This window comes from Gopherus flavomarginatus, chromosome 17, assembly GCF_025201925.1.
Source record: "Gopherus flavomarginatus isolate rGopFla2 chromosome 17, rGopFla2.mat.asm, whole genome shotgun sequence".
NCBI classification, from domain to species: Eukaryota; Metazoa; Chordata; order Testudines; family Testudinidae; genus Gopherus; species Gopherus flavomarginatus.
The window spans coordinates 7925840-7941509 of record NC_066633.1 but is presented as its reverse complement, the minus strand read 5'-3'; the positions used below and the strand labels follow the sequence as shown (position 1 = coordinate 7941509).

General features: G+C 45.9%; 1 protein-coding gene across 2 annotated transcripts in view; it reads left to right on the top strand.

Moving 5' to 3' along the window:
* The window catches only part of RXRA (retinoid X receptor alpha), a 227266-nt gene that overhangs the window by 189722 nt on the left and 21874 nt on the right, over positions 1-15670 (top strand). For both annotated transcript variants that reach the window (XM_050926989.1, XM_050926988.1), the window contains 2 exons: positions 2332-2501; positions 12373-12502. In XM_050926989.1, the coding sequence (XP_050782946.1) occupies positions 2332-2501; positions 12373-12502 (300 nt within the window). The remainder of the gene's footprint in view (positions 1-2331; positions 2502-12372; positions 12503-15670) is intronic.

Below are 15670 nucleotides of genomic sequence, written 5' to 3'. Positions count from 1 at the left end.
TCTGTACTAGGGAGTGGATGAATGAGATGACTCATTGACTCTTTTCCATTTCTAAAGCTTGATTTTGTATTTGGAAAGATCAGATAATGCAATTAGCTACATAATGTGCTGCTTTCCTAGGTTATTGCCATTGAAATGGTGTGTGCTTCATTTAAATGGAGACTGGCATGAATAATAATAATCAATAATAACCCACTTATACAGTATTTTTCCTCTTCAGAGCCCTTTTTCAGACTCTAGCTAAGTCATGGTCCTGACATCCTTGTGAGATAGGTAAGATTATCCTCGTGACATAGATTTGGGGAACTGAGGCAGAAAGGTTAAGTGCTAAGCCCTTGGTCCCAGAGGCAATAAGTATCAGAGTAAGAACCAGAACACAGGAGGATCCTGTCTCCCAGATCTGAATGTAGATGCCTAGGCCATGCCACTCTCAAGAGAAGCAGCATCTTTCAGTAAAGTATGTGGCATCGTATGTTATCCTGGAAAATTAACATGTTATGTACCAAGCGAGGTGGAGGGGGGAAGCCAGCTTTCTGGAAACAGAGAATATGGGACTGGGCCGTTACCTCCGGGCAGCACACCGGGAATGCATATTGCAGTTATCCCCTCCGTCTCCTCATGCTGGTAGATAGGGCCACGTGGCTGGCAGTGTTACGGCCTCAGAGGGGAGGAAGGGTTGGTACACTCTGCATTCCCTAGTAGTCTTCTTGCAAAAGGCCTTTCTTTCTAGATCCGTGGGAGGTCTGGTGGCTGCTCGGGGACTTTTCTGCTGGCGTCTTGGGATGACAGCCAGATAGGGAGGACTGGACAACAAGGGTTTTTGCAGTGGCTTTTCCCATATCATTAAAGGGTTTGCTTTCCAGATCTATTGCGTTCCCTGGATGTGGTGTGGACAACTCGGGAGGCATTCCCTTTCCTCAGTGTCTGTGTGTGACTCAGGGCTGGTTCTGATCAGCCAGCTTTTAATCTTCAGTTCTCACTTGGTTTCTTTCCCCCTCCAAATGTCACAAGGGAGTGGATGGGTTTTTTGCCCTTCTATCATTTTTTAAATATTGTTGACTCACTGTCGCTTCTAATGCCAGGTTCTAAACTGGGACCGGGACGGTCAAAGTAGAGCAGACACATGACAAGATGGGGATGGAATTCAGGTGAGACTGGGCCAAGCTGGATGGGTGGGAGGGTTTCATAGGCTGAGTGTTTTGCTTGTCTTAACACATGACATCAAAGCCCTTGACAACTTGGAAAGAACTCAGGTGCAGAAAGAAACTGCCTTTTAGTGTCGAGGGATCGAATCTTCAAAGACAAGTGAGGAGGAGGACTGTCTTGAGGAGAAGGCACAAGTGCTGGGATTCAGGAGGCTGGGGCTCAATTCCTAGTTCTGCTACTGACTTTGCTGTGTAGCCTTGGACAAGTCACTTTCTCTCTCCCTGACTCAGTGCCCTGGCAGTAAAATGGGAATAATAATGCTTCGTTTGTGTGTGTGTCCTGTCTATTTAGACGCTCAGAACTATGGGCAGGGGTTGTCTCTTCCTTGGTGCACATACAGCATCTAGCATGACTGGGCCCTGATCTCAGCTGAGACCTCTAGGTGGTACTGTAATAATAATAATGGCCTGGTAGCAGCCATCAACGTCAGTGGAAATCAAGCAGCTGAAAAACCCTGTGACACCTCTTTGGAAATTCACCCTGGATAGCCTCCAGAAATGGTTGGGCTAGCTGGACTCACACTTAAAAATAATTATTTTCTTTTTTTCTTTGGGATTCCTCCATCCTGCCACCCAGCAGCCCCCTTTTCTCTCCCTATCCCAGCACTGATCCATTCCCTTCACCTGTGTCTGGCTTCCTCCTTAGCTCTTTACTGCAAGTTCCTTAACCTTTTAGAGTTTCTTTCCAAGAGAAGAGTTCTTTGCAGCAGCCCAAACTCTGGTCAAGGACAAATTTTTGCAGGGGGGGAGGGGGGAATCTGGAGAAATCTCTTTAGGTTCTGCTCCCAAACTTGTCTGCAGAGATGCATGTGCCCAGTCCAGCTCTTTTCTTGGGCCAAGAGAACTGTACGGCGACTTCTCTCACAACTAATGCTTGCTTTGTTCCTCAGTTGGGTTCCAGAGGCCTGAGTCCCCACTGGCCATGCCAGTGAAAGGGTTAAGTCAAAGGGAACCCGGGCTTCCTGCATGACAACAGATGCTCATGCTACCATAGGTCAATATTCCTTTTGATTTTGAAGCCTAGCGATCCTCACAGCTCCCCAAATCTCAGTGTTTTAACTCCCCATGCCAGAGCTGAGAAGCATAGACTTATGGTGCCTCCCTTCTTCCCTATTTGTGTCTGCAGCTGTGCAGGAGGAGAGGCAGCGAGGGAAGGACCGAAACGAGAACGAGGTGGAGTCGACAAGTAGCGCCAATGAGGACATGCCCGTGGAGAAGATCCTGGAAGCCGAACTCGCAGTGGAGCCAAAGACAGAGACATACATTGAGGCAAATATGGGCTTGACTCCTAGCTCGGTAAGGATGCCTGCCCTTTTCCCATGTGCGCTGACACCATCCTGTTTGTGGGAATGCAACAGAGCGAATAGGTGGTAAGGGCTTGAATGCTGTCACCGCAGGACTATGCAGACAAGCATGGTTAAGGGGAAAGGTGGCCCTTGGAAATCTCAGGAAAGCTGAGTTCTAGTCCCAGCTCTTCTGCACCCTGTGCAGCCTTGGATAAGATTGCTCTGTGCCTCAGTTTCCCCATCTATAAAATGGGAATAACACTTCCTTCCTCCTATAGGTGCAGTGAACATAAAACCATTGCATGTCTGGGAGGTGCTCAGGTGCTAGTGATGAGGTGCAATTGGGAGGGTGCATAGAAATTATCTGTATTGTGAGAACACAGCCTGTTATGCTGGACATTACATAAACAGTGGAGTAAAAGCCTTGCCTTGAAAAACCTGCAATCAGCTTAACCCTATAAACACACCCATCATCACTAAAGTGCAAAAGTATTACAGCGGGAAAACTGAGCTGTAGGTTTTTAAACACCACAAATTTGAGGATTGTTTGGATCCATTGTAAAATAAATAAAGAAATTATATATGGGTGAGGGTTTGAACTTCAAACCCGCTCCGTTTTTCTGAGGTGTTTGAATCCAGAGTTGTGGCTCAGCCCCTTCTAAAGGTTTAGACTCTAGTGGAATCCTTTTTAAACAGAATATACCCCATAAATAACCCACATGTGGCCCCAGCACTCCCATTAAAGAGCCCTGTTTTGTAAAGAACATTTTTTTTTCTCATTTAGGTGGCTGTTCTCAGCTATAACAACTCTGGGCTTATAGTCTATGAACTCCTGCACCTCTGAGAATAGCTGCCATATTAGAGGAGGTCAGCACCCAGCTTGAGCAAATTTATAATGCATCAGGCTCAATGGGTGTGGCTAGTGACTTCACCCCAAAACCCTCCCCTTGGTTCTAACCAGGGCAACACTGGCATGCTGGAGGACTGGGAAGTCTCTTAAGTAGAAACAACTGGTTGGAGGGAGGGGAGAAATAGTTGTCATTTAAAATGGGAGCATCTGACCTGAATGGGTTTTTCCTTGGGGGAGGGGATAAGGGCCTTATAAAGTCCAAATGGTCCTAACAGTTCACAGTCTTGCTGGTAGTGGGGTGGGAAGTATAGATTTCTTATGTCTCTATGCAGCAAAGCTCACAGGGTGGTTTCTGATTATTAGTATTTAACCTGAGTGACAAATTAGAGATCTTTGCATAATACATTGTAGTTATGTTACTCCCAATGCCAAACATTCAAAAGTTATGTATCAGGCCCCCAAAATCATATGAAAAGCTGAGCTTTTCATGTACCAACATGACTCCAGCATCTGGAGCATTAAGAACCACATCAAGTATTGTCAGCTTTGTGGTGAAATCATGAGAGCTGGCAACACTGAGGGTTATGTTTATGTACTATGTAATGTTAATCATTTTGCCTAATTTTGTTAAGGATTTGAGAGTTTGACTCAAGTGACACTGGGCTCATGCTCCACTTAAGAGAATAAAAAACTGCAGGATCAAATAGGGTGGAGGGTGAAAGCTCAGAAAGTAGCTAAGATTGGTGGGGGGAAAAAGCAGAGATTATAAGAAAAAATATAGTAATATATACATACATTGTATATAAACCATCTGCTTGAGCCAGTCTAGCAAGGTTCTTCTGTTTCCTAATAGAGAACACAGGTAGCCCTTCAGCTGGGGAAACATGTTTAGTTTTTTAATTAATTTCTCCTCTTGGGGAAGAGAGTCCAAGTTTAAACTGTCAAAAAAACAAAGATTCATGACCTCCTGCTAGTGGTGCACACCCAAACTGAGTGGGGTAGGTTTGGAAAACTTCATGCTCACTGAGCTTGGCCTGCCCCCTATCCTGGCACAGCTGAATGCAGTAAAGAACCACCCACTCTCAGCATTTAAATGAATACCTTCTGTGCCACTGGTGGTTTGAGGCCCACTATGCTCAGATCCAATAGATGGGGAGATACAGAGTCTTTTAATCAACTTGCACCATGTCTGCTATACTGCTAAAAAAACTAGCTGATAAATCCTTCAGGTCTTGTAGGGCAGAGCATAGTAAGGGAGATGTTTGCAGAATGTGTCTGATCTTCCATTAAGAAAGCCTTTTGTCAGTCTACATGTTCTCCCCCACGCCTTCCTCATTGTCTTCTGTAACCAGAAATCCACAATGATGAAGCAGATTTTTACCCCAGATTTAATTGCACCATTTCTCCCAGATCTTTTTCCATTCCTAAAGCCTCTTCCTTCAAGAGGTGGTGCTGGGTGATGGCAAAAATCTCTGCTTATCTCTCAGCCCAGAGGTACCTCTGCTTTTAATTGTAAGACGCGCGGGGAGCATGTCCTAAGTCAAAGTTATTTTGGTTTACTTCAAGCCATGCTAATCTGTCTAGAGCACTCAGCAAGATGCCATCTCTCCACTCTAAACTTTGAGTTGCCCTCGTAGTTTATTGTGCTTAGCTCTTCTGGACAAGGAACTGTGCCTGTTTTATTTGTGTGAGAAGCCCCAAGCACAGCTATGATGTTTCATGACATTCAGTAGCGCATGAGCTCTTTGCACCAGCATTACAATGGGACGGTGATAATATGTTGTAATAGCTTATTGTTCTGTAGCATTTTTCCCAGTGACCCTGATACGCTTTACTGGATATCTATGAGAATCATGAAATAATGCAGCCACTTCTGGGGTGGGGTATGGCGGCTCTTTCACAGTGCACAACAGCACTACAAAACAACAGGAACTGAGCATAGGATGGGGGAGAGGGAATACCCTGTCTGGTGGCACCTCAGAGAATCACAAATGAAGCTACCAGCATATGAACTGCTGTGTGCACTGCTGACTTGTATCGGATAGCTCAGTGATGCACCAAACGCTGGGCTCAGTTGTACCCACCCGGGTGTTGGATGCCAGGCTTCCGATCCTGTTCTAAATAAACAGCAGAGCATCTCCATCCCTATCAAACAGTCGGGGCTTCCTCGCAGGGAGGAGCTGGAGATCTGTGCCTCAATTAATGACGGTGCCTCCGATACTAGATGGCTGTGTCGGTGATCAGGATTAGAAATACCTCAGGGGGAGTTGTCGCCTGAGTTGCGCCGACTTGAAAACAAACCCCAGAGAGGGAGCTAAAATAAATGGCTTCATCTGGCACTGTCTCTCCCCTAGCCTCTTGTAGCAAATTGAAAGCTGGTTCCTGCATAATTCAGCACACATTACAGTGAACAAGGATGTGTGCTGCATCTCAATAGAGGCGGGAGGCTTGTTGAAATGTCCTGTTGTTGTCAAGCGGCTTCTGTCAATGATGTGACATTTATAGCAGGTTTAGCAGATGTATGAGATCAGTGGCTAAGCGGTGAGGAGGCTACAGGGTGGCTAGAGAGGAGAGTCTGCTTCCCCCCGGGAGAGCTGCTGTGATGGAAAGGCAGACAAATTCAGTACCTAATAGATACAGCGTAAAATACAAGCTGGTTCCCGTTAGCCCAGTGTGTTGGGTCCTTGTGTTGAAGCCCCCACAGCTTGATGCATCTGCTCCCAGCACTGCCGCATGGAATTCTCTGGGAGGATGGAATCAGCTGTGATTCCAGGGACTTTCTCTCAGGCTGTGCCAGATTGGGCTGGCGAAAACAAGGCCCTGTATGAACTAACCCCCTCCTACAGTTTCCCTGCCTATAACCAGATCCTTCCCACCATAGACTGTGCCTAATCCTTGCTCAGGCTGTGACAATCCTCTCTCCAGGTCTGTAAGGCTCTGTAATCTCCAGGAACTGCCCAATCCTATGTAGACCGGGAAATCTAGGAGGGGGGACCTCAGCATCGCTCTCCAAGCAGACGGCAGGGGAGGAGAATAAGGGAATTTGCTCCATGCATGGCCCATCAGCACCAGAGCCCAAGTGATCCATCCTGAGGCAACTGTGAGTGGCTCAGGCTGAATGTGAGCAAGTGAGACCCATGGTAGAGCAGGGCTCTGTGTAGGTCTAAGGCCTTAGCTGGCAGGGGCATGTTGGGGAGAGGCCACCGTGGGTTTCCCAAGGATTGAGAGGGAAATCAGACAGGTGTGGCCTGTCTCTGCTCAGCTGGCCCAGACCATTGTTGGACCTGAACATTTGCTGCAAAGGAGATACAGCAGCAGTTCTGAGCCCCATGGGTGGCAGGATACAGTGGGATGGAAGAGGGAAATACTAGCTGTAACAAAAAGCTACCTTGATCTGAGCCACCTGTCCCATGTTCCTCTTGCCTCTCCCAAGTGGAAGGGCTCTAATGCTGCAGTGACCGACAAGAGACCTGCCCACAAAAATGCTCAGACCTGTCCGTTGCACGCAAGCTCTGAGAGTTGGAGTTTAAACGGCCACCCTTAAAACACCTGCTTGGAGAGCGATTGCACCGAAGGGTGGCTATTTAGCGACGATGGGTAGCTACTAATCGTGACACTGAGCAGTTTTTGTCATTTCACATGGCTTCCAGTTTTAAACGGTCTCGGTTTCCGGTGGCGTGTATTGCAAAACCCTCCTGTGACACTGAGCAGCATGGGGATAAGTTCATCCTGGGGCTTCTCTTGAGGTCTGCACCCGGAGCACCTTCATGCTGAGTGTTCTTGGAGCAGCGCTCTGTCCCCGCTGTAGGTAGCTGATCACCTCCTGCAGCTTGGCTATTAGAGGCAAGCATTAAGGTCTCTCCACTCACTCCTATAACTCAGCAGCACGAAAAGGAGGAATTCTGTCTATCCACTGCTATCCCCTTGTGTCACTGCCTTTCCATTCCTGTCAGCTGACAACCCTGTGCCTAGGGCTTCTGCAGTCTAAATCTCTCCTCGGACTGCCCCCAGGCACTGAAAGGGAACGCTTGTAACTGTGATCGGCTTTATCCCCAGTAGCTCTTATTTGGTATTTGAAGGGAAGGTTTTGAGTGATCGTTTTCTGGAATATGCTTCCAAGTTCCTCTTTCTCCAGCAGGATCAGGTGCCTGACTGTCCTTTAATTCTGCCATGCGCTGGTGCTTTGCCCATACCATTTACTGCAAGGCCTGGGAATTGCTTGCCATGAGCGAAGAAGATTCCAAAGACTCTAAGTGGCTTGCTTTTTGGAGGCGGGCCTGGCTGCTATAACCTTAGCTGCTTCTCATGCTGCAGTGATTAAAATGAGGCCAGTGACTGCCATAGCTGTTCCCAGAACAGAGATCAGAGGTATAATGAAAGCACGTTGGATGGGTTATCAGTCTGTGATGGGCCTAAGTCTTCTCTCTGTCACCTGTAGCATGCGCTGGGTAGAATCTTGGCCTTGCTGACACTCGCTGTTGTCTCCGAAGGCCTGATCCCTCCAGCAGTGGACCCCTCTGAGGAATTTTAAGCAGAGCCCTGAACTCTGAGTATAAACCGCACTGCTTTAAAAGAATCACCAATGCCATGTCAAGGCAGCGAGGCCTCTCCGGTAACTCACTCGCGGCTCTTTTTGGGAGGCCTGTTACTTATGGATCCTGGTAACCTACTCAAAAGCAAAGCAAAATGCAATGGCCTTTGCTGGGGTATGGAATTCTTGTAGAATACTAGTTTTAATGCATGCCCCAGTGCAGGCAAACTAATACCCAGTGGTTCCCCATCAGGCCATGACTGGGGCCTTTTTAGTGCAGATACATAATGTCCTATCAGAATGTGCCCCTGTTAACCCTACCAGGCCCGGACTCCTGGGTTCTATTTCTAATTCAGTTCCTGTCTCACTGAGTGAGCAAGTCCCTAAGGTCCAGATTTTCATTTTGGGGATGCTTCAATTTTTGGGTGCCCAGCTTGAAACATCTTTTAATTATTCTCAAATTGAACACCCCAACTCTGTGGCCATTTTTGAAAATTGTAGCCTTTCGCCTCTCCTCTGAGTCTCCCACCAGTGAAACAAGGATTGTCCTGCTCTAGTCCCCAGGGTGGGCTGTAAGTCTCGAAGTTGTTGATGTAAGTATAACACTTCGGGACCTCAGGCAAACCGGTCGTATCACTGTCCCTGCTCACCTCAGTCTGCAGACTTTTCTGAATGCTGCAGACCCTGAATTCAGCATTACCAAGGGAGAAGGAATCAGAAGTGCCAGATCCTGCACCAAGCTTGGCATAACCGTGTTGGGGCTGTAGAGGGTAATCTGAATGTCTCCTGACCTCTCCTCCCAATCCTTGTAAGACCCAGCAGTCCCTCTTGAGACTGGCATCTCCAAGGCAGAGTGACAGCCCTGCAGGATCCTTCGCAGGACAGCGCTTCTACCTTTGGCCCCTAGCCCCTGATACCTGGGTTCTCTCGTGTCCTTTTCTTCGAGAGGAGCAAGAAGGGGGAAAACTCCTTAACAGAGATTTCCAGCATCTTAGAGAGAGCATTAAAACCAAGTCCGCGCCCCTAGCCCTCTCTGCAGGCAGCCGGTGAAGAGACTTTGGAGCCTGATCTTGGAGCACTTGCCAAGTGCTTATTATTTTTTAGTACTGAGGATTTGAGCTGTTCGCTACCTAGGCAAAAAGTTAATGTTTCCTTTGATGCGGCGGTAGACTAACCTAGGCAGGCACTTTGAGTAGCAGCACAGTGGTATCTTTAAAGAGGTTAAGAACGGGGACGTCTAGGTGGCAGAGAACCGAGGGCTTTCTCAGAACCATATTATGGAATGGAGAGGGGAAGGGGGGATATTTTTCAACATTTCAATCTTAGCTCCTTCAGAAATAGGATTTTCTCTGCTTTTCATCCAGCGTTTGAATGTTTAATGTGGTTTCTGGGTAAAATACAGTCAGTGTGAAAACTAAAGGGAAGTATTTGAGTTAGTAACCTCAGAACCTCATTTTTATTTTATTTATTTTTACAACTCTTTCCTTCCCCCGATCTCCCTTGCAGTGTCTTTACTTACACTTTCCAGACTCGTTCACTGGTCTCTGGAGTAGCAACTTGTCTCCCACACTGCCCAACGTTCCATCTCCTTCAGCGCCCTGTTTTAGGTCAACAATTCTCATCTTATCCCCTGTGTGGTCTTTAAAACACTATCGTTCCCTTCTTAACAACTGTTCCCTTCCTGTCCCTGTCTGCCAGAATGTCCAGGGGATGCCACAGTGCCGACAGGATATGTTACATTCTCCCTCTTCGGTCTTTGGTCCCCCTTATAATCATGGGCCAGGTCCCTCGCTTCCTAGATGAAGCTTCTCGTGGACATTCAGGATTGCCTGTCAACGTGTGATCACTGTTACTCCCCCTGTCAGTGGTAAAAACAAGGCACCAGTTGTCGGATAGCCAGTGTGAGCTGTATATTCGTATAGTGAAATCAGTGCAAGAGACTAACCGCACCTGTGTTACATTTCTGCTCTACCTTCATTAATAGGCCTTTTCTATTATTCAGCTACATCACCAGGTGTACAACTATATCAATCATACACACAGCTTATATACACTTCTCTCCATTGACAGTGCCCTTGGTGCCGTGTACAAGCCCCAGAGGAAGACATCCCTGCCCCAAGGAGCTTATAGCTGAAGGGCTATATCTGGCCACCATCACTCATACTGGTCTGGATGCAATACCCTTGCTCACATTGAGTAGAACCTTGCTCCACAAATAACCCCATTGATTTTGGTGGGACTAATCGTGGTAGAAATTACCTGTCACCATGAATAAATGGATCTACCGAGTAGTGGTTTAATTTTCAAACAGGACTTGTTTCATAGTTTTAGAGAGTTTAAGGCCAGAAGGGACCATTAGATCCTCTAGTCTGGCCTCCTGTGTAGCACAGGCCACTAAATGTCACCCAGTTACCCCTCTATTGAGCCCAAAGACTTTAGTTAGACCAATGCAATTCAGTCCTCAGGAGACTGAACTATGCACCACAGGCAGAGAACAGGCGAGACCGAGGTGCCACCAAGCCCTGAGGAATTAAGTGAGACATGCCCAGATGACCCAGCAGGCAATTTATACCCCGCGCTGCAGAGGAAGGTGAAACGCCCCACGGTCCCAGCCCATCTGAACTAGGGAGGGAATTCTTTCCTGATCCCAAAACTGGCCATTAGCATGACAGTGAGCATGTGAGCAAGAGACATCAGCCAAGTACCTAGAAAGAGGATTTTCTGTACCATCTCAGAGCACTGGGACACCTAGCTGGGGTCCCACCTGCAGCTGTGGCCCATCTCTGATGCTTCAGAGAATGGTGGAAAAAAACCATCACCAGCATACCTCTGGCCAGATGTGAATCAGGGGGAAATTTTCCTTCCTGATCCCTGCATGTGGTTAGTAAGGGTGGCAGAATCTGTCACTAAATAGAAAGCCAGCACCATAGTATGTCTTATTTATAGGCTGCACCAGATTAGTATGATTTTCCCATGAGATCCAAAGGTAATATAATTAATTACACATTCTCTGGTTTTGTACATGCAGTTTTAAGGACATCGAGGGACACAGTTATGCTTAATAAAAGGTGCGGCCTCTAAATGGAGCCATACGGTGCTGTGTATGTATAGACAGACTTATAAATTTATAGAGGTATGGCAGTTTGTGTGCACGTGTGTATATAGATGGACGTATACATTCAGATATGTAAAATAAATAGTCGATGACTTATTTTTTTTCTTACTTTTTCCAGAGGGTTGAATAGTCTCATCCAATTTGTAATCACAATCCCACTTGAGCTGTTAGCAGTTCCTCTAAACAGGGATTTGGTCTGTTTAGGCTGCCTGTCCAACTAACGAGCAGATGGTTTTTGTTATTGTGTAGTATTTCAAAGGAAAGGGGTTTTCTCTTACTTTAGTGCCGCTATTGTTGTGTTTTATTGAATTATGACATTCTGATGCTTGGAACACGTGAACTGTTCCATCCCTTGCAGGAGGAATCTGGGAGAGAGTTTTTTTCTTTCCTCTTTGTGTCAGCTTGGATTGCAATGATTACGAAACCCAAGCAGCACTGGCTAGAGTTGGGTATTGAGAGGTAGCATGATCTCTCTAGTGGACAGGGCTCGGTGTTGGACATCAGGACACCTAGCTTTCTGCTCCCGACTATGCTGCTGGCTCACTTTGCACAAGTCACTGCGCCTTTCTCTTCCTCATCTTTCCCTCCCACCCTTTGTCTGCCTCGTCTGTTTAGACTGAGATCTCTTCAGGTCAATGCCTGTCTCTCACTAGGGTATAGGTACGGCGCCTGAGATACTGGGGCCGTGATCTCCGTTGGCACCTTGTGGTGTTACTGTAACACAGATAATAAGTACGAAGATGTGAGAGGCTTCGTGAATGTCCTCCACATAGCCAAACCTGAGCATTCAGAATTTGATGGATTGTTGTAAAGGATTCTCTTAGGCCAGCGAGCTCAGCCCCCTTTACATGACAGAGCCAGTTTGGCTGGTCTTTAGAGGCCCTGGTAATATTTTTATAGTTAAGATTTTGCCAGGTTAGCCACTCCTCCTCCTAACTCCCAGGTCTCTGTGCAATGAGATATCAGTAGTGTAGAGGGAATCTACATCAGTAGTGGCCAGAGATTAATCCATTAACCCTCAGTGTCAGAAGTCCTGACATTTTATTGTGTGCACATGGTCACCTTCCATTTTTCAACTGGCCAAAACTGTGCATTACCTGAAATTTCCTCCTTTAAAGGCAAATGCTAAACTTCAACCGTTGCCATCCCCACAGGTTGACACTGTACTGTTGTAGTGAAATCCCTAGCCTGGGGTGATACTTAGCCAGACCCCCGGGCCTTAACCTTGCGTCATTCTACTGCAGTGTAGTGATCGTGTGAGAGAGCTGATCCTGCTCCTCGGGTCCCTCAGACCGAAAGGATCCATCCCAGCTGCTTGTCTGATCCCTCCTCTTTGTCCTGCGCTACATTGTTGTGCCTCATTCTAAGTCTTCTTTTCTTTGCAGCCCAATGACCCGGTAACCAACATATGCCAAGCAGCAGATAAACAGCTCTTCACCTTGGTGGAATGGGCAAAGAGAATTCCCCATTTTTCAGAACTGCCGTTGGATGACCAGGTCATCTTACTCAGAGCAGGTAAGAGGGATATCTTAGTGAGGGGACATAGGAGGAAGATCTAAACAGGGCTGGTTGGTGTAGGTGGGAAGCTCTGCCGAGGACGAATGTTATATTTATAGTTAGTACACTACAAGCTGAAGGCTACTAGTCACGTCTGCCTTTTAGTCACTGCTAATTTATTTGCCAAGAAGGATTTTAAAAGCCCTTAGAAACACGTCACTGAGCTTGCTCCAAAGTGTAGAGCCCGCTCCCAGTCAGCCTGAGAATCACTCCAGTTCATCTCTTCTGAGAGGCAAGCGTATCAGAATTTGGATGGGTTGCTGAAATCTGAAGAAACCATGTAATATCTTCCTCTCACACAGAGACTTGAAAGGGAACTTGATTTGGGGCTTTGCCAGATTTCACAAAAATAAAATGTGTGATCAAAATTAAAAACAGAGATGCGGGGGAGAATCACCCGTCCTTTCCCACCCACAGAGATAAAAATACAATTCTCCAGGCTCATTCTAAATTGCCTGTCTCTGCAGAGGAACTACTGGGGGCAGGCTAAAAGCAGTGAGCTGTTAAAAAATACCTTCTCCTCCTGTGCAGATTGCAGACCAAATGCTGGAAAGTAGGCACAGAAAATAGAAGGGGTGAGAATCCAAAGCTAAAACTTGACAGGTGCGGGGTTTGGGCATGAAACTGTTTGCATAGCTCTGATTGTCAGATAAGGTAAATATAGCTGATTAAAAAGGTTTTGGCTTGTCATCACAGAATATTTTGCCTGCATATTCAAAGTGGATGGATACATTATCTTATTAAAATTGCCTCCAGCAAATGGCAAAGTTGATGTTAAGGAAGAAATTGGAAAAAAAAATTTACCCTGAAACGCAACCATAACTCATAGCTCTGTACTTCACAATGAAAAAGTGTTACTGTGCAGAAAGTCAGAAATCAAAGCTCTGTTTGGTGCACGGCTGAGTTACAGCCCTACATGGGGTGCTGTTAATGGTTAAGGCACTAGACTGAGACACTGGAGATCTGGGTTCAGTTTCTGGCTCTGTTCCAAACTTCCTGTGTGACCTTAGGTGAGTCACGTAGGCTCAGATCATCAAAGGTATTTAGGTGCCAAATTCCCATTGAAATCAGTCTCTGTGCCTCGGTTGCCCATCTGTAAAATGGAGATAATAATACTTCCTTTGTTTGCCTTGCCTACTTACATTGTAAATCGCCTAAGGCAAGGCCTGTCTTACTTTGCTTATGTACAGTGTGAAACACAATGGGTCCCCTATCTTGACTGGGGTTTCTAGGTGCTACTGAGTACATATTATAATAATACGAATAGCATCCCGGAGGTGCCAATTCCTCATTCTGCACAGAAAGTGCAGCAGACAAGAAAAAGAAGCAGAATGGAATGCATTAGGTCTTTCATCTCTTAAGAGTGCTTTATACCTTGGTCAGATGTGATAAGGGTCAGGATTAAGAATTTGAGAGCTGAGGACAAAAGCAGTCTCAGCCACAGGGTTCCACCTAAGCATCAGACTATCAGAGAAGATTATGTGAATCCAGAGTCTGCCTGTCTTTAGGAAATGCTGCAAAGCTTTCTTCAAAACTCCTTTCCACAACAGTGAGAATGACTTGCAACAAATTAGTTAACTGAAAGCAACAAAAGAGAGACCCCCAAGCAATTTTTACCCCCAAAAGGGAGAAGATCCAGAGACACCACAAAGTCCATGAGGAGACTTGTGTTGTTGCTATTGATTTTTACATGGTAGGTGATGGATGGCAGGATAAAATCCTGAGATAAGGACCAGTGGGATTGTTTGCAGAGGGGTTTTTCCAGAGTTATCAGATCCCCTAATTCCCCCCTCCCCTTCCACTCCCCAGTTTTCTTCTTTGCAAAGCACATTTTTCTGGAGGGAAAAGCCCACAGCATTTGCACCCCATTCCCATTCCTGCACTGGAACAACCGTAGTCTAATGAACCAAAGTTGAGTTAGAAACAACACTGCCCAGGTTAGTGAAATCTAAATATTGCTCCGTCTCAGTTACCGCATTTCGGGTTTCTTACTCCTTAGGTGAAGGCCTGTTTCAAAAAATGAACAGCTATGAAATACACAATAAAGCCCATCCATTGCACCTGTCCTAGAGGAGGTGCCCATGTGCACACATCCATTTGGTGTCATTACATACATAGGGATTGCCAGATCCAAGATACGAGTGGTCCGGCATCCTATCTCGGATGTGGCCAGTACCAGATGTGTCAGAGGAAGCTGTAAGAACTGTGAGCTAGGCAGGCATGGAATAATCTGCTCCCTACATAGATCCTCCTCCTGGCCTCTAATAGTTAGAAATAGGCGTAAACCCGAAGCATGGAGGTTAATAGCCCTTCCAAAATTTTTGTCATCATTAACTATTGTAATTCTTCATATTTTCATTATTCATATAAATAATATTACCTAGCTCTTATATAGCAGTTCTCATCCGTAGATCTCTGAGTGACTGTCTCAGAGGGATCTCCAAACTCCTGCTAAATTCTTGGTCCAAGTAATGTCTTGTGGCAATGAGTTCCAGTTTAGTGACACACCTGAAAAAAGTATTTCCTTTTGTCAGTTTTGAATTTCTCACCTTTTCATTTCATTGGAATTTAATTGGATTGCCACAGTAAGTCATCAGTTTCATCTGTTGGTTACAGCAGAGGTCTGGGAATCAGGACTCCTGGGTTCTGTTCCCAGGTCTGCCACTCGCTACGACCCAAGGCAAGTTGTATAATCTCCAGCTGGCCCATCAGTAATAATACTTCCCCTAATTTCCAGGAGTGTTGTGAGGATCGGTAAATCAGTGTGTGTAAAGCGCTCGCAGGGCCTTCTATGAAAAATGCCAAAAGCTTTATTTTAAAAAAGCATCTCTAAAGCTTCCTGGTAGAAAAGTATTTGGAAAAACAGTCTCTACAGAAATGGGATCTTCAAAGTGAGAACTGTATGCAAAAACTATAGAGGGAGAATGATTGAATCCAAACAAAGATCAATATTCCATGTATTTTTAAAAAATCATGACAACAGTTCTCAGTTTTGTAAAAAATAAAATAAAATGAACAAAACCCAAATTTGAGGCCTAAATTACTTGATGTTGTCCCTGTAATTTTGTTCGTATTGCCTTTTAAGCATGAGTATGAGAATGAGCGACAGGGAGTGGATCACTTGAT